Source organism: Podarcis liolepis (genome assembly GCF_965112155.1).
Source record: "Podarcis liolepis genome assembly, chromosome: 6".
Classification (NCBI taxonomy): Eukaryota; Metazoa; Chordata; class Lepidosauria; order Squamata; family Lacertidae; genus Podarcis; species Podarcis liolepis.
The window spans coordinates 84,125,229-84,148,531 of record NC_139559.1 but is presented as its reverse complement, the minus strand read 5'-3'; the positions used below and the strand labels follow the sequence as shown (position 1 = coordinate 84,148,531).

General features: G+C 39.9%; 1 protein-coding gene across 1 annotated transcript in view; it reads left to right on the top strand.

Annotated features, from left to right (window-relative positions):
- The window catches only part of CDC73 (cell division cycle 73), a 106,162-nt gene extending 83,916 nt beyond the window's left edge, over positions 1-22,246 (top strand). The window contains exons 11-17 of the mRNA XM_083506811.1: positions 6,196-6,253; positions 9,330-9,365; positions 9,555-9,642; positions 12,892-13,053; positions 14,769-14,869; positions 19,342-19,483; positions 20,750-22,246. Coding sequence (XP_083362937.1) covers positions 6,196-6,253; positions 9,330-9,365; positions 9,555-9,642; positions 12,892-13,053; positions 14,769-14,869; positions 19,342-19,483; positions 20,750-20,786 — 624 coding nt within the window. The 3' untranslated portion in view covers positions 20,787-22,246. The remainder of the gene's footprint in view (positions 1-6,195; positions 6,254-9,329; positions 9,366-9,554; positions 9,643-12,891; positions 13,054-14,768; positions 14,870-19,341; positions 19,484-20,749) is intronic.
- Positions 22,247-23,303: the final 1,057 nt, after the last annotated feature.

Genomic DNA, 23,303 nt, shown 5'->3' with positions numbered 1-23,303 from the left:
AACCCTGGAAGTTTGTGATCACACAGAAGACGGTAAAAGTCTGAGTGGGGATCCTAGTGGCTAGCACACGGTGACAATTTAGAGCCCTTTTCCAAAGATCCCAGTCAATATTTTCCTCTCCATGTTCTGTTCTCCTACACCTTGTAATTCAGGGCTGATGAACATCAATGAGGGCTGTGGCTGCATCAATTTGTTTCTGCCAGTCACATGCAGCTGTTCCCATGTGCAGGCCAGCATGACATCTGAGTTGGTAGCAGCACATTGTCATCATTCCTGTGTGTAGCTGCAGCTGCAGGGAGGCTTAAAGTTGGAAAATGCAATGGAAAACAAGCAAGGGGTATGCAACTGATGGTTGATCACTGGAAATATGGAAAGTTGTTTGAGTAGAAAAATGAATGTTCTAACAGGCTAGTTAGAGGAGTAATTATGCAGGACATTCCTTTCTTGTCTTAAGTGTGGGGTTTTCTGAACAGCATTGTCAAAGTACTCACTCATATTTTCGGAAGGGCAGTTGTGTGTGGCAATTGTAATTATTGGCTATGACCTCATTTGCATGCACACCTTTCCTATGGTGTCATCATGTCATATCCCTCCCCTCTCAACTCCAAAGTGAAGGCTGCGGTCCTACTTGGATTTAACCTTGAAGCAAGCCTTCCTCCCCCACACCCCAACATAGTAGCACTTTTTTTTAAAAGCAAACTTGAATGCTGTGTAGAGGGAGAAAGCCAAGTGAAATGAAAGGAGAAGGAAGTTGTGTTGTTCTTTTGTATTTCACTGCTTAGCTCTCCAGAAAAGCAGGCAAGCTGCTATTCAGAGCAATTGGTGGAAGGGGGGGCAGTAAATTTGGGAAAGGCGGGGGACCCTTGGGGAATGTTCTCTTACTTGTTTCTTTATATTGGAAAAATGCCAAGACAGCAGCTAGGATGTGGAGCGTTGTTGGAGAGATGGAATTAGAAAGTGCAACTTGAAGGGACTCCGTAAAGCGGAATGAGAAGGGAAACCCAGAATCCTGAACCCGCTCCTCATCAAGAGGGGGAAAGAAGTAAAGCGAACTGAGTGACAACAGTGAGCAATTAAACTGCAACCCGGCAGGAATGCTGGTGCCTTGTGCATTAGCTTTCTTGAATGGGAAAGAGCACACGTGCGCACACCTCATTCAGTCTGCAAGGCTGGCTCTGCTGGGGGCAGGCAGATGACATGCCGCTACTACACAACCCAAAACATGCAGATTCTTCTAGCAGCAACAGGCAAACCATTTCTGTTGCAGCTGCCACGTCTAGGCATCTGACTGTGCAAGGTGGTAAGTAGCACCGTGTCCCCACCACTGCCACAGCCACAGTGAAACAGTCTCCTTGCTGGCTTTGCCACGATCATGATGCTCTGTCCTCTCCCTTTCTCCTTCCAGCCAATTGGAAGAATGGAGACGGAGAGGCAGTAGAGGGAAAGCAAATAGCTCAAGGAACTCATAAAGCAGCTTGGCGCTCTTTCACCCTCCGTTCTTTTTTTATAGAGTGGCAGCTTACTCCACCCAGGAATCGAGAGAGCTGTTTCATCCAAGTGCCCAAAAGCCAGCTCAAAGAAACAATAGCCAGCGGCCAGCAGCAGCTGTAGTCATGGTTGTGTGTGGAAGCAGGGGGGAGAAAGGTGTGCCCTTCATTTGCTACCTAAAGCAATTTGCTTGCTTTCTTTTCCCTCTTGATGAGGAGCAATGCTCAGTTTGCCTCATTATAGATTCCGCTCTCTTGAGAAGTAATAAAACAATCTAAACCTGCAAACAGAAAGTGTTTGCTTAAAGGCAAGGAGCTCTTTAAAAACCTCGGCAGTGGTTTGCTTGTGTACACTAAGCAAGCTAGTGCTGCTGTTGTGTGTTACAGAAATATTGCCACACATCTAGTGGGGAAATAACCAAGGTGAAAACAAACAGCCTGGAATACAAGCAGCTTGATGAGGACACAGTCTGGACACGCCATGACTTGTTAGCTGCCTTGAGTTCCTCTGAAAGTAGGCGAGATACACGTCTTTAAAAAATAAAGCCAATAAACATTTCATTTCCTCCTCCTATTGCAGTCCCCTGTAACCCCGCTGCCACCACCCAGAAAATCTAAGATTTCAATCCCCAGCATCTCCAGGTAGAGCTGGGCGAGACCACTGTCTGAAACGCTGGACAGCTGTTGCCAGTCACTGTAGACAAAGTTTGACTTTGTATATGACGGCTTCCTTTCTGGGCAGTATGAGTGTAGCTCTCCCAGATGATTTGATTTCATATAAATTATAACTGCAATATATAGCTGGTAGCAGTTTTGCACCTTGAGTACACTTCAGGCACCACATTGTCCAAGAACAGTAGAATTGTCTTTCTTTTCCTTTCCTCTCCTCTTCTATTCTTGATGGTTTGGTGGTTTGTGGTGTATATGTCAGACCAGCTATAAGGACAGTACAATGTTCAGGTTGCATCCAGCTAAGTTATGCTGAGATTATAGCAACTAGAACTATGTTAGTCATGTCCATTACCTTCAGTGGGTCTGCTGTGAGCATGGCTAGCTAGCATTGCATGCAACCCAGTATTTTGTATGCTGCTGGGGCAAAAGGCTTTGGTTTCCTGAATTGCTCTGTGTACATGTAGCTGTTCTACATGTAACTTCTAGCGTTACATCTTCTTTTTAATATTCACTAAGTCTTTCCCTTCCAGAGCAGACTTTTGTATCTTTCTTTCAGCTAGGGCACTTAACAGATCCCATCAAAACATTTAAGGGTGTTAGGTAAGGATGCCTTTTGGCCGCTTTATTATTTAAATAACCTGGTAACCACTCTCCATAACCTCGACTTCCATCCTCCGAAGTTAGCAAACCGACACATCACGGCTCTGCTTTACGCAGATGACGCAGTAATACTATCCAGAACCCCCGTAGGGCTTAGAAGAGCACTAAGAAAAATAGCTGCCTATTGTGAGACGGAATGCCTCAAAATAAATTATCAGAAGACCAAAATTCTTGCTTTTGGTAAAAAACCAAAGCTCAGAAACTGGAAACATCAAGGCCAAAATTTAGAACAAGTCTCGAACTATAAATATTTAGGAATGGCGGTCCAGGCATCAGGATCCAACAAAATTCATATTAACTCAAATGGGTGTGCTGGAGAAAGATCTGCAAATGTTATCCTTAAATTTTTTAGAACTCAAGGGGGTTTTTATGTCCCGGTGGCACTAAAATTATATAAAGCCAAAACATTGGCACAGCTCCTTTACGGATCCTTTCTGGGCCCGCCTCCTTGTTCATTCCCCTTGAAAGAGTGTAATCCAAACTCCTCAGAGGCCTTCTACAAGTTCCTAGATGCATTTCAAATGCATGGGTCAGACTAGAAACAGGGATGATGAAAGTCAAAGCTCATGTTATTCTAACATCAATATATAAGTGGCTAACTCTGAAACTGCTCCCCTGAGGAATAGCCCCATTGATTCTGAGTGACCAGTTTCAGTCTGGCTGGCAGACAGCAGTCTTAAACACTCTTCAGAAACTGGGCCTTGCTCCCCAAACCTTCATAACTATGGGCCTGGGCCAATCTAGATCCGTGGTTAGGCAAAGAATCATGGACATAGAGAGACAACAGGACTGTACAAGGGTCCCCGATTATAAAATCATAGAAAACAGGAGATACGTAGCCGCTCCAGCAACATACCTCTATTCCCTCGCATCCAGAAACGCAAGAAGGGCTTTCATTCTTGCTAGAAGCTCAGCCTTGCCCTCACCGGTTCTGGAAGGCTCCTATAGAAGAGTCCCTTACACACAGAGACTTTGCACCTAGGGGAAATAGGAAGCCCCGAACATATATTTTTTAGATGTCCTTTTTTTGCTGAGATTTGTAAAGACACCATTGACCCTTTGCTGAAGAGGCTCGCCGATCTTTCAGAGAAGTCTAAACTTAATTCTCTCCTCTTAGGCAAAGATCACAAGACGACCTGGCTGGTAGCCAGATTCTGCGCCCAGATTTGTAGGCACAAATCATCCTCTAGAATAAAATAGCTTACTAGGGAAGAGCTGAAGTCGCCCTTTGGGGCACCTCAGGGTCAATTTTTATGGTAGCCCAAATCTCAGTTGTACGGGCATATGTATATATCTCAATTTTAAATCATGAGCTATTGCTGCAATCTGCTCTAATTGTATATTTTATCTTTATGGAAGCTGTTTTTATTGTGTTATGCTAGCTGGTCTTTGACCATAATAAAATATCTATCTTATCTATCTTGCTTTCAGAAAGGGAGTGGTGGTGAATGTTCCTTCCGCCTGGCTCATTCATTTCCCCTTACTGATTAAAATCAAGGCATTCTATATGCACTGTCCAGTTAAGCCGTTAAGCCGAGTGAACAGTGGTAAAATGCCTTTTCTGTAGAGCATAGATGTGCGTTGTGTGAATGAAGTAATGATTTGTCACATCTAGCATTGCAGCTTCCTATGCAAAATGTCATCTCATGACTGGCAGGTTTTAGATATTTGGGAATAAATTGTTTGCTTTAAAGAGGCGTAAATCCTGGGTGATATCATTGTGAAAGAGGAGACTGGATACTGTGCTTCGCACATTGCAAAAGCTGGTGGTTGTATGCCAAGCAATGATTTGTTCACCATATGTAATTAATCAGGCATGTTTTATTGAAGTTCTGTAGGGAGATATTTAACTAAATTCTAGTCTTTATCAGCCGGACGAATGAGAGATGGCCCACTGTGTATCTTTGACTCATAGACGATTATTTCAAAGAGCCATATTGGGTTTTAATTATCATGAGAGAACATTTAATTCAGATTTCATATAACAGTACCTGTTGTAAAAAAAGGATACAAATTCAATCAAGGATGTAATCCGCCAGATGCTGCTGCTATTGAAATTGTATTCAGTTCAGTGGGACTTGCTGCCTTCCTGTATTCCATTTAGGTTGTATTAAAATGAATAGAAACTGTGTAGCAGTAGTACTTGTAGCATAGTTGCTGGTGATGTAATCTGCTTACAGACACACAATTTGACAAGCAATGACTTCATTTGACATTCTTCTGAATGTTTTCCTATTTAGATCTGTATATTAGAATCTAAGGGCCCATTTACAGCTGATCGTTTCCCAAAATGGAAATAATTTTTATGTTGTGTAAGCTTGCCTCTCATTTGTCATGAATGCATTCATTTGAGAGCATTCTGCTTTGAGGTTTTTGGATATGTGTAATTGCGATTATATGTTTAGTCGAAAGACTTTCACGTGTGAAGGCATTCGCTGATAATTGGGGGAAGTAGCTACCTACCATTCAGTTCATGAAGTAGCCGACCATTTAGTTTTTGACTGCAGTTTGTAACAAATGGCTTATTAATTATTTCAACTAATTAATTTTAAAATAATCTGCCCATTGCCCATGTGATGAAAAATTACTATGATTGTTAGCAAACTACTACTACTTGAGATCAAATAGTTGAATTGACATCAGCAGCAGTTATCCAGTGGCATTTCACAGGGGAATGAAAGCAGGAACATAGCAGTAGTTAACACCTAGCTATCTTGTCCAGCATTCTTTTTCTCACAATGACCAGCCCAGATACCTATGAGAAGTCCACAAACAGGATATGACAACAATAACCATTTTCTGCCCTAGGTACTAGTATTCAGATAGATGCTCCTTCTGGTCTTTGAGGTAGCCTATAGTCATTGTTGATAACTTATCCTCCATGAATTTGCCTGATTCCCTTTACAGGCTGTCTAACCAGGTGGCCATCACCACGTTCCATGGTTGACATTAAATCAGGGGTGGCCAACTTATGTTTCATGTCCACAGCTTTATTGACCCATGGTCAGCCCTCTGGGGTCCCAACTGTAAAAGTGGGTGTGGTGTAAGAGTAGCTGTCTCCATATAAAAAAAGAACATATTTTTTGTGGAGTCACCATTTTTTATTTACGTACTGTGGACATCACCCATCTTCAGATAAAGAGTCCAAATGTTGCTATATTTAAACTTTTTCTCTGCCATTGATTTTTTTCCTAAACAAAACTTTCAGACTTTCTAAAGCATATATTACATTGGTTATGTAAAAAGATGCTGGAAGATGATGCTGGTCTTATTAATTATTTGCTTGAATCGTTTTCCTGGCGAGAAAGAGAGAGTGTTTACGTGTATATGAATAAAAGTTTTATTATATTAAAGGCTGACTTTCCTCTTTCTAAAGGAAGGCGCTTCGGCACGGAAGACCCAAACCCCAGCAGCTCAGCCTGTGCCAAGACCAGGTAAATCTACCTTTTAAAATCAGTATTTCATGTGTATGTATTTATTAATTCATTTGCAGTGTTTATATCCTGCTCTTCATTAAATATTTTCAAACTCATAGAAGGTAACAAAGTAATAAAATAAAAAGAGAAAAACAATGAGTAAAAATTGCAAAAGCATATAAACAAAGCTAATAAACAACAAATTAACAATTCTGACATAAGATAAACAAGCAAAAACTACAGTGACAAAAATAAAAATTTCTACTTCAGCCATCTAAGTAAATGCAAGACATTCAAACAAATTAAGCCAGCAATGGACTAGGAATAATTCCCATCCCATTTTCCACCAAGGCAGCCTATTCACTCGTTTTCTCTCACACACAACAGGCTCTTACTCTGTGGCATTTGAGCATCTTAAGACCTTTCTCCCTCACTCTTTAACCCACCCAGGCTCTTAACCTGAGTGGTATGTATCCTTACCCATAAGCACTCACAGCAAGAAGCTCTTATGTCTTGTCTGCAGGAAGCAATAGAGCACAAAATGCATGACTTGGCTTTAAATCCGCACTGATTTTAGTATGCATTAGTTGTAGAAAATGCTTTGGTCTCTGGCTTTAAATAGTTAGACAGGGGTATTTAACAACCATTATGTCTTGCACTAAGCACCTCTGGGACATACAAATATTTCCAATGTTGAATGGTGAGTCAGGGCATGTCAGTACTATAGTGTTTGGTTTGCTGAACCGCAAAGAATTATGGCTGTTGTAGTTTGGTGAGGATTCCAAAACTGTTGTTAGAGACCCCTAGACCCCTATGCAGAACTACCGCTCCCAAGGTCACTGCGCAAAACAAGTGTCTGGCTGTTTAAATTCAAGCTATAGTGGATGTCAAAACCCTTGAGAAATACTCAGTTTATGCTGACAATTAACAGCAACTATCTCTTGAACTGATGCTAAGAATGGATGCCATGTAAATACTGCAAGGCCATGTGAGTATTTTTAGCACCAAATGGTGACTGGATCATGATGGCAGGCTGGGGAAAGAATAATGCTGTTAAATAGGTACTAAGTAGCTATAGAATAAAGAGAAGTTAGGAGAATAAATTATTGGGGGGGGGATTCAATGTGAATTGGATCAATTTGTTAGGCATCTTCATTGCAACAGCTCCTTGTGCCCTCCTAATGGAAATGACTATACACTTTTCAACTTTTCCAGATGCAAAATTTGCAGGAATAGGTGTTTTTGTTTGGTTTTGCCTTTGCTTTAAAATGATCATCATCTAAAAGATATTTTAAGATGGAATGCTAATGTAGTTAGACTGGCATAGTATTGGAATGTTTTACTGGTTATGTTATCTTTGCAGCTATGTGCCTATGCTTAGAAAGGTCATACTGCCTGTCATATTTATCTCACCAGGCTGTTGAGAATAAGAATGTGTTTGGAACTGACAGGCAATGATATGAAAAGGGTAGAAATAGCAAGAGCAGAAATACATCTGGATAAGCCGTTGCACATGGGGGTCACACTGCCAGATGCGATTTCACACATATTAACTGAAAGGCCTGTACAGGCCTTCGTCAGTACAAAGGGTGGCCAATATCACGACTGACCTTCCATCCTGCAAGAGTACAAAGAAACAAGCAAAGTGCCATGAAGCATCTGAAGAAAGCATTCCCTCAGGATTTCACTACAAAATGGTTTAATTTCTTTAGTAGTCTTATATATTTATACAGTACCACCAGTGATCATGGGATCTTAACAGAGTTTCATAGGCAGTGTACTATGAAATTTGAAGTCAGCGTTGATGCAATCCTGAAAGCACTTAGTAAAGTAAGTAATTATATAGCTGCAGCTGTCCTCTTAAAGTGTGATGGGTTATGCCAACAGTTGCCCCTTTACATTGCAACACTGCAGGGTGATGCTCTCATGTCCCTTCAAACCTCAGGCATACTTAAAAAGGTAAAGGTGAAGGACCCCTGACAGTTAAGTCAATTTGCGTATGACTCTGGAGTTGCAGCGCTCATCTCGTTTTACTGGCCGAGGGAGCCAGCGTACAGCTTCGGGGTCATGTGGCCAGCATGACTAAGCCGCTTCTGGCGAAACCAGAGCAGTGCACGGAAACGCCACTTACCTTCCCTCCGGAGTGGTACCTATTTATCTACTTGCACTTTGACTTGCTTTCGAACTGCTAGGTGGGCAGGAGTTGGGACCGAGCAATGGGAGCTCACCCAGTCACAGGGATTTGAACTGACAACCTTCTGATCGGCAAGCCTAGAGGTTCAGTGGTTTAGACCACAGCGCCACCCCAGTCCCTCAGGCATACTTAGGATCGGGCAATTGCCTTTCCCAGCTGCTCATCTTCTCCCAGTGACGGTGCTGAGACTGGAAAGAGATTTCCTCAGCCCTCGGTCAAGAGTAGTCACCCACAGTGCTGGGAAGTTGTGAGTTGCACTCCATTTTTGTAAAACCTGAAAAGTTACTTGTTGAGTGTTCAGTTGATGAGCTTTCATTTGCTTCCTCAAAGTGCAACATTTGAGTCTGAACATTTGCTGAACTGGGCAATTTCTTTCATTGTACTGTATGCCGATTGTGTTCACTGCTAATCAGAATTTGTAACCAACTTCAAACCCAGTCTTAAATTTCCTGGGTTAGAATAAAATCCACATTTCTGGTAACTGTTGGTGCAGACACAAATGTTCCCCTGCTGGAGGAAATTATGACCAAGTTCTTAAGGATGTAATCTCACCACACTGTAGGAACAAAATGTCATGGCATGTGCTATGCTACTGTGATTCAGAAGAGGAAAATATTGTCCAGTGTTTCTCAGAGAATGGATTTGAAAATAGGCAGAAAATAGTTTTCCCCCTTGTTAGTTGCCTGCTCCGGTATCTCATGCCAGGATCACAAGAGTTGTGAGTACTTCTTAGAACTCACATTTCTACTGCAGCATTAATGCAAATAATAACCAAGTGACACCACGTGGAAGTGAATTAAGGATTTATTATTCCAGGCTAATAAATTTGACTAATCTTATCCAGAATCAAAATTTGTTATATAAAGCAATGATTTTGTGGTTTCTTTTTCCTCTGCACAGTCTCCCAAGCAAGACCACCTCCAAACCAGAAAAAAGGTGAGTTGCTTCTAATTTTGTAAGCCCTTTAATCATAAACAGCCTATATTTTGTGGCAAATACGAAGTAAGGATTTACAATTAGTTCATAATTTTTTAAGCTGCAGAGCAGGGGGTTAAAAATGATGATGAGAATGGCATTTTGTTAAAATTATGTCTTTGTTTTGTTTTTTAAATTATCTCTCTACAGGATCTCGAACACCCATCATCATTATTCCAGCAGCTACCACCTCTTTAATAACTATGCTCAATGCAAAAGATCTTCTGCAGGATCTAAAGTAAGTAGCTGAGTAAAATATGCTTCGTAAAAGTCAGGTGTAAAAAAATGTAGCTGAAGTTGTAAGTTATTATAGAAACAGTGCATGCTATTTTATATCAGCGGCATTTTAATTTTTTATGACAAAATTGGTGACTACAGCATAGGTTCCTTGGCAGAAACAAAAGAAACACAACAACACTATGATTGTGAGTTCTACAGAACCTCTTAACTTCCATGCAGAAAGCATATAGATACCAGAGGTACACTCAGATCTGAACAAAAATATGGATTTGCTTTTTAAAAGCCTTTAGTTTAGTTTAGGTTTTCTGCCTTTCCTTTTGCCTTTTGAGGCACACTTCGTGTTGTATTGTAGGTTGGTTGATGTATTGATTCACAAATCAGTACAGTGGTTGAACCCTGTGTGCATAGGCTCTGCTTTCGTATATTGTGTGAATTTTAATTTGATTTATATTTGTAATGTTTTCCTTTACATTGTGCTTAAACTTTAGATTTTAGTTTTCAACATCAAAATAATAAAATTATAAATAAAAAATGTGTGGCAAGAAGAATCTCTCTCCTAGACTTGGTAGCTGAAATGCGAGCGAATCAGACATTTGCAGGTTTTGTATTTGAAGTTCTTCCCTTCTTTCTACACGTCTTTTATGGACCTCAGGAGGCTGCAACTGTTTCTGTACTTCTATTAGTCCTATCCCTTTATCATCCCATGAATGCAGTGTTTTGCCACTAAAGATTTGTGACCTTGAGGAGCATTTCTTTGTAGTCTGGCAAATCAGTGTGTGACTGTCATGACTGGCAGTCTAATTTTCATCCTCTGTCTGTATATTTTACACCCCCAAATTAGAGAAGGAAAATCTCACCTTCCATTTAAATTAGTTTGTGCATCCAACTGTGTTTCCTGTTCTCTCTTCTGTGTGTCACAGTGGGTTTTATCTCTGTGAGATACAGTGATGAGAACAGCAAGCATGATCCACGTTGTCATGCATATTCTCATAAATGGTATGGACAATGTATCTTGCTTTGTTTTTTGGTAAGAGCATCTGTGGAGCAACTAATTAATAAAGATCTAAGTGACAGGTATGTTAAAAAAGAGCAATTCTTATAGCACATGGTTTTTATTATGATACTACTTAAGAAGTCTGGGAAATTGCCAACATCTCAGTGTCCTTCCATATTTTGCTTATCTAAAAATTGTGAATTATACTTTGACCTGGTGTGGATGAAAAAATAAGTTATCTCCTAACAATACTGAACCACGTCACTCCAAATCTATTGGTGGTTTGCCACTTCAATTTCGTCTCTTGCGAGTCCCAAACCAAGAAAGGAGGTTGGCTTCTTAGTTAGGAATTCCTGGAGCATAACGCTTTCCCATCGTTATGTTCTCACGTTTTGTAATTGGCTGCCTTCACCCAGTGGCATGTTACCCATGTTGGGAAAATGTCATAGTTCTCCACTTATTGCAGGAAGTGTTACTGAGACTGTGCTGAACTGAAGAAAAGAATATGGAAGGCTTTAAAATGCATTTTCAAGGAAATGCTGCTAAGTTGAAAGTAATTAAAAATGAGGGACGTGGGTCAGCTAACGTTCAGATGCCATGTTTTCTAGTGTGCACACACAAAAATGTTGAAATTCTGCTTTGGCATCTTTATTAATAAAATAAAATTATTGTTATTATTTTTCAGAAACCACTTCTGATTTGCATTTTATTGTATTTGTCCTTCTAGAAACCTAATTCCAGCGATAATAAGAGTTACTAGAATTTGTAGGTGGACAAAACTAATTTGATTGGGGTTTAGAAAACACACACACACTGAGCTCACTCTCATCTTTATTCTGTAAACTGCTCTGAGATCTTACGATGAAGGAAGGGCGGTGTTTGTGTGGAGAGATGGATGGATGGATGGACAGATAAATAGAAAGGCAAAATTGCCATTATTTCTGGATTTATTTTCTTGAGATAATAAAAGTAAGTTATTTTGTTTGCTTCTTATTGAAAAGGTACTCATAAATAGCAGATCTGGAGTTCATATTTTCCTTAATTCGTCATGTTTCTCCAGGTATCTCATCAAAGAGCCAGGTTTAAGGCATCATAAGTGTTAACCTTCAATAAACTTTTTTCCCCATAATGCAAAGGAGATCAGTATGTGAATATTAATAGTGCACTTTCTGTGTTCAATTTAAAAGGGAGAGGTTGTCTGGATCGCCAGCTCAAAAAGGAAGCAATTGGTCAGTAATTGTACTGCTATTGACCATTTCTAAGAAGAAACTATTTATTGCTTCTGAAAGCAAGGAAATTCAATAAATGCATTGTTTAAATATGATGTTTGTTTTCAGTTGTTTATATTGCTAGAACCTAAAATGTACGTATTGGGATTTGGCAATGAGCTGTCTAACCATTTCTTTTTCACCATATTTATGCTACTAATGAGTTGCTGTCATGAAAACCTCTCTGGATTCGTCTAATTCAGATTCCTTCTTTTACTCGAGTTTACCTTCCATGGCACTACTGAACATTATCTTCCATGCATCTAAACACGTCATGAAATGTTCAAATAACTGGGAGAAATTTCCTTCTTGTTCCATTGTTGCTACTTTGGCAGCTGTGGGGTTAATGAATTTGAATATATGTAAATTGAAGCATTTCAATTAACAGAGTTTGATTTCTTCTCTTCTGAGAGACATCTAGCAGTTGATACGGTACATCCTTGCAGCCAAAACGAACTGTAAGATTAGGCTCCTAGGCATGTAGGCTTTTTTGCAAGACTGTCAAGCCATCCTTGTCTTTAATAAAAACTGAATCCTGTGAAATGTTACAAACTAACAAATTTATTGTGGCATAAATCTTTGTGGACCACAGCCCACCTACATCTGACAAAGCGAGATCTGGCTCACAAAAGCTTATGCTGCGATAAATTTGTTGGTATATAAGGTGCCATAGGACTTTTTGTTACTTTTCAGGCGTAGACTTAACACACCTATCCATCTGGAATTTATTTCTAGTGACACCATTTGTGGTGTAAAATATCCATTTAAATAGCATGCATGTCTCTATTTTTTGGAGTAGCCTAGAGATTTTCTGAAATTATTTTGATCAATTTAGAGGCTCTGTTAGCTTGTATTGTTCAGTGATTCCCCGTGATTCTGTCCAATTTCTGATTAATCTCTTGACTGTGTAATGTCTGCTGTACCTTGACTGCACCAAATCAATTAGTCCCAGTTTGTTTATTTTCTCGTCGTGTTTATATTTAAGGTTTGTGCCATCTGATGAAAAGAAAAAGCAAGGTTGCCAGCGAGAAAATGAAACTTTAATACAGAGAAGGAAAGACCAGATGCAGCCTGGTGGAACTACAGTCAGTGTTACAGTACCGTATCGTGTGGTTGATCAGCCTCTAAAACTTATGCCTCAAGATTGGTAAGGGAGAGTGAAATTTTGCTGCTGTTGCTGTTTCCCTACTGCTTGACAATAGAGCTAGGATACAGCCCCCTTGAAGCCAAGTACTGTCCACTTACTTTCATTTCTGGAAATAGCCATTCTGGCATCATACCTTCTCACTGAATATTTGATTGCTAACATGGCTGTGTCAAATGGGCACAATCCCAGCACATTTCCGAGCACAATTCATAGTGTTAGTGCTGACTTTAAAAGCCCTAAACGCCCTTGGTCCAATATACCTGAAGGAGCGTCTCCACCCCCATCGTTCAGCCCGGAAACTGAAATCCAGTTCCGAGGGCCTTCTGCCGGTTCCCTCCCTGCAAGAAGGGAGGTTACAGGGAACCAAGCAGAGGGTCTTTTCAGTAGTGGCACTCGCCCTGTGTAATGCCCTTCCATCAGATGTCAAGGAAATAAACAAGTATCTGACTTTTAGAAGGCATCTGAAGGCAACCCCGTTTAGGAAGTTTTTAGTGTTTGATGGGTGGGGTAATGATGATGATGATGATGATGATAATTTGTTACTAAGAGTGTTCCTTTGGGACACTCATGAAGAGAGCACTGAGTTATAGGTCCTCTTAAACTGCAACGTTCCATAGTTGTCTGGGTCTACAAAATCCACAATGGCCATTGTTTTTTCCATGAAAAGAGCATTATGGCAGTGGGTCACTTCTAATGTGATTAGCAGAAAGTATGTTTCTTTTTCCCAAACTGCAAACAAAACTGTCAACTCTCTTGGGGGAATGCAAAAGAGAGATTCTCATGACCTTTTTCTCCCTGCTTCCAAATTCTCCTTTTTCTGTGCTCATGGTGACCTGTCCAGGTCATGGCTCAGTATGGATTAAGATTACATGATACAGGAAGAGTGGGAGCTTTTTGGCGAGTATTTAAAGAGATACAACAAGCAAATAAATTTCCAAGTAGGGTTAGAAATATGAGCAGCAGTTAAAAACAGTATGATAAAAGTCTAGAATGATTTGGGTGGTACAGTGGTACCTCGGTTTTTGAGTGTTTCGGAAGCTGAAAGCAGAAAACCCAGAAGTAATTGCTTCCATTTTCAAACGCGCCTCGGAAGTTGAACGGCTTCTGCTGCATTTTATTCCTTTTTTCTCCATTGACTTTGCTAACTGCCCTTTGCGCCTCTGTTGTCGAAAGTTTCGGAAGTCAAATGGTCTTCCAGAACAGATTATGTTCGTCAACCGAGGTACCACTGTATTAAAAGGATATGCAGCAAAAAAATGAATAAATAAGGAACCATGGGAGGGTGGAAGTCTTTTGATATGAGATTAACAAAAGAAACTGTAATATGTGTATATTAAGTCTGTGAAAATGCATAAATAAATTCAAATAATTCTCCACTGGAACTATTTCCCATCTTAAGGAACAACAATAAACTCTTTCCAACTAAGAGAGAGAGAGAGAGAGAGAGAGAGAGAGAGAGAGAGAGAGAGATTACATGTGCAGTCCATGTTCCTGGTTAGCTTTGTTGTTGAAGATTTCCAGGCATTGTTCAATGTCTAAATACATTTAATAAGACCGGGATCAGATATCCACAAGACGTGAACAGTTCAAAGTTCTTATGCAGTGGAGAAAACTTTATGTGAATAAATTCTTAGCTTTTGGAACACTGCAGGAAGTAAAAGACATTTTAAAGCTGAACACTCTGGTATTCATTGTTCTCATCTTTCTCTTTTTAGGGATCGTGTTGTGGCTGTGTTTGTACAAGGTCCTGCTTGGCAGTTCAAAGGCTGGCCATGGTTGCTACCTGATGGATCACCTGTTGATATTTTTGCAAAAAGTAAGCCTTCATTTTCAGCCAGCTAATTCTCTGCCACGTGTTTTAATTATGAATTACCAACATTGTATTATTTTGATGGAGGCGTTAACTCACCTGACACCGATCAGCAAGGCTGGTTTGGTAGCACAGAGCATCATTTGCTGAGGGAACCAGTTTGCTGTCAAGCTTCTCTGAGGGAATGATGAATTGTCATTTTTGCTGGGATTCACATAAGGTCAAGCTAAAATCTAGAAAGAGGACCAGAGTGTAGAGAAGCAACATGGCAGGGACCCTAGAGACGAGGGAAGAAGGAATAGTATAGGCCAGGCACATCCAACTTCCAAGAGACTGTGATCTCCTCCCTCTATAAAAAAACTGGCAGTGATCTACCCATTAGATTGACCAGAATTGTTGAGCTTCTTGGGGGAGGATGAGCCAAAGTTGTTGAGAAGGGCTTTTGGGAAAGTACCGAGGAGGAATTGAGGCAAGGAAGGGCTTAATAAAGTGATGCATAGATCTTGACAAGAGAGTTCTCCCATTTGTTGCTTCTAGTGTCACTATGGCATTCTGACTTTGCAAGTCAGAGGAGACAATGGGGTCTGAAGGCAGCTACAGGATGGGATGGGAGCTGAAATTTACATATTGATTTGAATTACCTTGGGCTGTGGACTTCTAATATTTTTATCTGGTGGAATGCTCTGTCACAAGAGACTAGGGCCCTGCGGGACCTGGCATCTTTCCGCAGGGCCTGCAAGACAGAGTTGTTCCGCCAGGCCTTTGGTCAGGGCGCAGCCTGACTCCCTCCTCTGGCAACCTGCACAGAATTTTGCTTAATTGGATGCCATCAATTTGATTTTAATTACTTTTAATAATGAAATATTTTTAGATTGTGTGACTATTTGACTGTTTGATTATTTGATTGTTGTTAGCCGCCCTGAGCCCGGCTTCGGCTGGGGAGGGCGGGATATAAATAAAATTTATTATTATTATTATTATTTATTGTTTTGATGGACTTTACGGTTGAGAAGTGTCTCAGTATCATGTTAGCAGATATGCCTCCTCTTCTGCAAACTGCTCCAGATTTCTGCTCCTTAGCTCTGCATGGGAATGGTAGACTTTTGAGCTTCTTTTCTCATCTGTAACTCAATACAAACAACTGCTTCTCCCACAGAACAGCTTAAATCTCTCTTTAATCTTCAAAACTGTTCATATTGCCTGCAACAGTGTGCACATACACAAACTGAAAAATCTGAACCTACACATGAGCATTCAAGGAACCATTTTCATCTATATTGCCAGGGAGGAGGGATGTTGCCAGGGAGAAATGTTTGCAACCCTGCCTACTAAAACCTCCTGACATAAAATAGTCAGGCATATATTCCATTAATCACTTGCAGCTGAACTTCTTAGTATTGCAGTTTCCCATCTGTTATTTTAGATTAGAACTATGCCCCTTAGCCAGCACACTTGCATCATTGAAAAACAATGCAACAATCCAGTTCTGCCGAACTTCCATCATATACACTCAAGTTGTTGCGAAAATCAAAATTGCTGGGACAAAATGGTACTCTGGGAAGCATTAGGATTTAAATGAAGCTCATCGCTCCTGACTTTCATACATGCAGAGAAGCTCAAAGTTCTTCCACGAGGAAACTGGCTTTCTTCCACAAGGAAGATTAACAGAGATTTAGAATTGTTTGCTGTAGATTGAAAGTTCGGATAAATAAATAAATTGAAAGCTGATTGCTGTAAAATCCAAGAAAAAGTCTAAATGTATCATGCAAATCCGGGATTAGACTCCCATCTAGATAGAGCACATCAGACTATTTCTCAGTATCTCACAATAACACTTTATGCTGGCTGAAATCCTATAAAGTGTCACTTGGACAAAGCTTAAAATAGTACTCTCTTTATCCTATGTTTTCCAGGCTACAGCGCTTGACCTCTTGTGAAATAATTTGTTTATTTTTGGACCATATACCAATTGCTTTTGTCGAGAATAATTTCTTTTATCCTTTCATTTCAGAGATGTCTGTATGGAAGTAGATATTTTCAGTGCAGAGTTCCGTATTTTGGCATTTTAACCAATATGAATATTTTATCTGAATGTCATTTTAAAGGTCTACTTGCAATCACATGTTAATGCAAGTCTATTGAACTTGAAGGTCACTTTTAGTGGATTGATTCTTGTTCAATACATTTTGCTCCTAACTCAAAGGATCTGTTTGACATTCATAGATTTCTTTGTAAATGCATATATCCTTGATATACTTCGTGTACTTCTTTTAAAAGGAAAGGTTGGTATAACATAGTATGATAATAATATTTTTATTATAAATTCTAGAAGATGTCCTAGATACATAAAGTTGATGTACTTAAAGGATTTTTTGTTGATACCAAAAAAGTTTTAATGGAAGAAATTCCACCTTCAGGCAATTTGTAATACTGGTTGCAAGTCCTATGCATTTTGTGTGTGTGTTGTGTGTAAAATATAGAAGCAATTAGATAAAGATTTCCATGGTTCGATATGGTGATTTTAAGATTAAGTTCGTGGGTGATTTGCTATGGTGGGGATATCACTTTACAAACTCTGCCATGTGGTTACGACTCATATTACAGAGGTAATCTATTTAAGTGCCACTCTAATGTAGTGTTGTGACATCTGAAATCGAGACTTTGTTGAGATCTTCAGAGGGCATGTTTTAATGCAGTGCTTCCATTTTTTTAAAGTGGACCTGGATGACTGAAACAGCCTCTTTGGAAACAAAACATGAGCACACTGACTTCTTATCCAGGATAATTGTCCCATTCACCTTGCTATACTTCTGCCTCAGAGACGTTGACAACAGCATATCATTTCTATAACTTATCTGGCACACATACCCCACAGCAATACTCATGAAGCAAATTCCTTTAGCCTGAGGAAAAACAACAAAACTATATATAACATGGAAGCTAAATACACTTTAAAAATATTTCCAAATTGGTAGTCTTCAGGGCTGATGTGTTTTGTTTTGTTTTCATTTTTTGGTGATGGGGGGACACACTTCTGTCAAAGTACTCTGAAACACCAAAGTTATGGGCTACCTCCAAATGTTACCATCCAACTTTTCATGTAGTAGAGGAGAATATTTTTGCTTATCCCCTTTCATCTCCCCCTTACTATTCCAGAATGCCCTCCCCCCCAGCAGATTTTCAGAGGATGCAAGGAGAAGTGGGAATCAGGCAATGTGCCCCCACTTCAATGGGCAACCGCAGTGTGGACTCAAGCCATAGCTTTTATCCAAAAAATTGTGATTGACCAACAACAAATAGGAAGAATTGTAAACTGATTTTGAATCAGTTGAATTAATCAGTAAAAAAAAAAAAACTTACAATGGACTAAAAGGGGGCCTCCAATTAATTGGGCAGCTAAATCTATGTCATTTTTATTACAAGCCCTTATGAAAACTGCATGTAGCCAGTAGCCTTTTAAAAGTTTCATTTCCCTTTTACGTCACATAGGAGGGAATGCTGCTTCTAAGATTATGCCTGGTTCCACACATTGTTGTTTAGTCGTTTAGTCGTGTCCGACTCTTCGTGACCCCATGGACCAGAGCACGCCAGGCACTCCTGTCTTCCACTGCCTCCCGCAGTTTGGTCAGACTCATGTTTGTAGCTTCGAGAACACTGTCCAACCATCTTGTCCTCTGTCATCACCTTCTCCTTGTGCCCTTCATCTTTCCCAACATCAGGGTCTTTTGCAGGGAGTCTTCTCTTCTCATGAGGTGGCCAAAGTATTGGAGCCTCAGCTTCACAATCTGTCCTTCCAGTGAGCACTCAGGGCTGATTTCCTTAAGAATGGATACGTTTGATCTTCTTGCAGTCCATGGGACTCTCAAGAGTCTCCTCCAGCACCATAATTCAGAAGCATCAATTCTTTGGCGATCAGCCTTCTTTATGGTCCAGCTCTCACTTCCATACATCACTACTGGGAAAACCATGGCTTTAACTATACGGACCTTTGTTGGCAAGGTGATGTCTCTGCTTTTTAAGATGCTGTCTAGCTTCCACACATATATGTATCCAAAAACCAAGAAACTGTGTGTCCAGCTTCAGAAATACTATTTTTTCATATTTGATATTTATTCATTAAAATGTGTTTCAATTAACATTTATTTGATTGGATTGTGGGCCTAACAAAAATGCAAGCCATTATATTGGAACAGCTCCTTAGAATAAGGACAGAAATCAGAGTATTCTTCTAAAAACTCGTGACACGGAAGTTGGGCATTAGGGCTAGTTCACAAGGGCACCATAGTTGCCACCATAAGCTCCTAGCTGGATCACAGAAATGAAGCCTAGCTGCATGTACAGCGATATCCCTACACACTTCTGTGGCAACTGGTCTTGTTGTGTCTTCTGTTTCTGAATCGCAGTCTTCCAAAATGAGTTCGGGTGTTAAGAGTTATTTTAATTGTGATATCTTTTTTTCTCGTTCCTTTCTTTCATAGTTAAAGCTTTCCATCTTAAATACGATGAAGTCCGTCTAGATCCAAATGTCCAGAAATGGGACGTGACACTGTTAGAGCTCAGTTACCACAAACGGCACTTGGACAGACCAGTGTTCCTGCGTTTCTGGGAAACATTGGACAGGTAAATATCACTCTGAAGGGAGGGGGATGCATTTATATTTTTAAATAAAAGCCATCTGTTGAAACTGGCAAGCTATTAAAAACAATAGTCAGATACCCACCACATAAGGCCAGTTTGCTGCACTGTTGCAAATTACATATTAATAAGCAATACACAAGAACATCTGTACTGATTGGGATTCCTGATCACTTCTCTAATACCCTGCTCTCCAACCTGTGCCAATAGCAGCTCATAAAGAGTTTCTACAGCTTAACAGATGTCTCCCCTTGCACTAGTTCCTCCATTTTTAGAGATCTTGCTCAAAGTGAGCTCTTACCTCTCTCCCCCCCCAATTATTTACACCCAAACTTAAGGTAACAAATGCAAAGCTAAATATTTTTAGCATTTTATCTAGAGATGTAAAACATTTAGAGCAAAGATACAGCAGTTTGATTAAGTGGAATCGGTCATATGGAGTAGATTACACCAGTTTGGAAAAGACACGCAGGTACCAAACCATTTCATAGCACCTTTTAACCTTAAATGGCTTGGGACCAGGATACCTGATGGACTATTGAATGAACTTGTCCTGTCATTGCTCAGGGTCCCCCATCATCTAAAGTAACCCGGGTGGTTACTAGAGACAAGGTCTTTTCCATTGTAGCAACCTGTTTATGGAACTCCCTTTCTATAGAATTTTGTTGAATTCCATCTGTATTTCCTTTCCGTGGCAGGCAAACATTTTTTTAAAAAAGAAACATTGCCCAGGCTTTTTAGTTTTGTTTCCATTTTACTCTAGATTTTTAACTGCCTGCTAAATCTGTCGTTGCTGGGTTGTATTGTGTATTATTTTGTAAGCCACTCAGAGCTTTGACCGAAGAACTTCTGATAATCACGTATTAAATAAATAAATACTCTGCAAGTACTATTTCAGTTTATGTCATTTGCCCTCCTCCGATTTATCGCTGAAGTCCATTTTCGGTCTGTCAATCAGAGTAGTGAAAGATTTACTTTAAAAATCTATTGATGGAGAATTAGTTGTAGTTGACACACCACATCTGTGTCATTCAGATGATGGGGGGGGGGCAGTTGGAACAGATGACAGCTAGTTACAAATGCAAAAGGAGGGGGGGAAACAATTTATTGCTTTACCATTTTCCTTACCTTAGTTTCTTACATCTTGGGTTGTTAACATCACTTTTGCAAGAGAGAGAGTGCATGCCTAAATTTACATATTTATGCAGCTGCTACAAGATTCTATAATGGTGATTTTTCTTTACATTGCAGGTACATGGTAAAACACAAATCCCACTTGAGATTCTGAATTCTTGACTGCCATTTTGTTTTCTCAAACTTTGGATTGAGAACTTTGAAAACTGCTCTGGTCTACAGAGAGGAAGGAGTTCTCCTTGCCCGCATTTGTCAAGAACATTATACAGATAAAGAAGGGAGTCATTGTTCAATCTTTTTATAAGACCTCGTTGGATCATCATGTTGCAATGACAAGCCCGCAGCCAGTCGTCATTACAAGCAAGGGATTTTGCTTAAAACTATTTTTTAATAGCATAAACCTTCTAGCCTGCAATTCAAATGTATATTTTGATAGCAAGCCATTTCTTCTCCATTTTGTTAAACTAGCAACATTTTTACAATAACGTTTCTGTTCATCAATAGGATATAGGGTGATTTTCATGAAAGGTTACGAACTTGTGTGTGTATGTATATATAGATATAGAGGTAGATGTTCTAAACCACTTCGCTTCTGAGCATAGTTCTTGGTTCTTTGCTTTCTCGTTTCACTTGTGGAAAACCTTTTGATTTGATTGGTATTATCTTCTAGTCTAAAGAACTCTAGGAACTGAGCAAAGTGAAGGCTGCTTTAGATGAATCAAATTGTCATTCTGTATATGTACTGTATATTCTTTCAGACTTTGGAAAAGGGATGAATAAATCCAAACTGGCTTCTTTCGTTATGATGATAGTTTACCAAAACTGTAAAAAGAGTAATTACGAATACATTTGAATTTTAAACACCCTCCTTGCAAATTCCCTAATTTAAAACTGCATGTGCATAATCCTCACATGAAGGTGTATATAAAACTCTACACACACAAGAATATTGTCAAGAGATTCAGGGCATCTGGGATTTTTAAAATCTGAGTTGGCAAAATAGAATAATAGAACCAGTTCTTTGAATTCCAATACGTGTAGACCATTTCTTCCTTAGACTTTGTTCTTAAATTACGTTGGCAGTATGGGAAACATAGCAAGCCACGCGGGGGGAACCCGTTTTTCGAAGTTCAGTGCTGGCGTAAGCGAGGGGTTGCAGTGCAGATTCTTCCCGCGGGTCCAGGGCTTTTCTCAATATCACGGGGATGTGCAAAGGAATGGCATCCCACTCTGCCGGAGTAATGTAGGAACCCAGTCTCAGTGCCATAAGAAGTTCAAAGTCACCCAAGTTCCAATTACAGCTGGTTAAACCAGTTTTTCAGCATTCGCATGAGATAGAAACTTTTCAGTAACCAAAGAACCTGTTTGCTTGATCAGGAATGAGCAAAGGAGAGGCAAGAAAATACTGATATTTCTGTGAGTCTGTATTTTATAATATAGTTGCTGAATGCTGCATATCAGTGGACATGCAAAATGATCCTTCAACATTCAGTTTCATGTGGATTTTTTGAGATGAAGAAACTACGTATTTCTGTTTTTCAAATCCAGAACCATGTTTTTATGCTGAGTGTCTGAGGTCTGACAGAAGTAAAATATTCTCCATATTCTTCCTTAGTTTTGCTTTTATTTCCATTTTCCGACTGGTTCTTTGTATATTGTTTCCAAAATGAACTGTTAAGGCTTTTCTTACTATCTCCTTCTTAAGATGCAGCTGAGATCTAAATGACTTTCTGAATACTTTTCATATTTATTTCTAATATACGGAGACTGTGACTTCTATTTTGTTGTAGTTAGAGCAAGTATCAATTTTTCAGCCTTTCAGTGCTTTTTTTAGTGATGTTAAGAATTCGCAATGGTAGTATTTTTGAAAGAATATCACAATAGAACTAGATGAACTAAATCAGGAATGGAATGTGTTTTTAAAATAAAATGGGGTTTCAGAAATCACTCATAACACTGACTTTTCCAGCACTTTTATTCAGCACTATGAAGAGCGAGAGCTGCTCTTAAACCTAAATGATGGGGTGCAATTAAAACTGTTGTTTGTACACTCTGTATTTTTCTTTCTTTTTTTTTACTTATGAAAAAAGAACCATACAATTTGGAGATTTTATAAGTTTGTAGAATTGTGATTGTAACACTGTCACATTTTTGGAACACAGATTACCTTGAAATAGAAAGGCAATACAATGTAAGAATCACATGATCAAAATGAGTGTGTGGCTCCCCTCCCCCCCCCCCATTTTAAATTTACATCGACCCTGTATGGTAAGTGTGATGACTATAGGGGTTGCTCGTGCATAAGTTGCCGCCACTCCTGGCTAGGTTGCCTTGTTAAACCTTTTCTGTCTGGACAGCCCTTCACTTCGTGGCTGCTTCAGTCGCTAGCAGAATCCGTCAGTGGGCATTTCTTAAACCTTTTCCAGCATAAAAGCTGTTTGACGCCAAGTCTCCTCCTACTCTCCCTGCGCGGAAGTCTTCTGCGCAGGGAGGGTGTGGGTAGCGGAGGACCCGTGCTCTCCCCACTGGTGTCCAGCGAGGAGTCCTGGAGCCCTCTCACCGATTCCCCCATCTGCCCCCCTTTATCCCTGGTGTTGCGCTGATTACCTTCCCCAGCTAATGAGCTGCCTCTCTCCCTGCTGGGTCCCTCTCCAGCATCACTTGGGAGCCT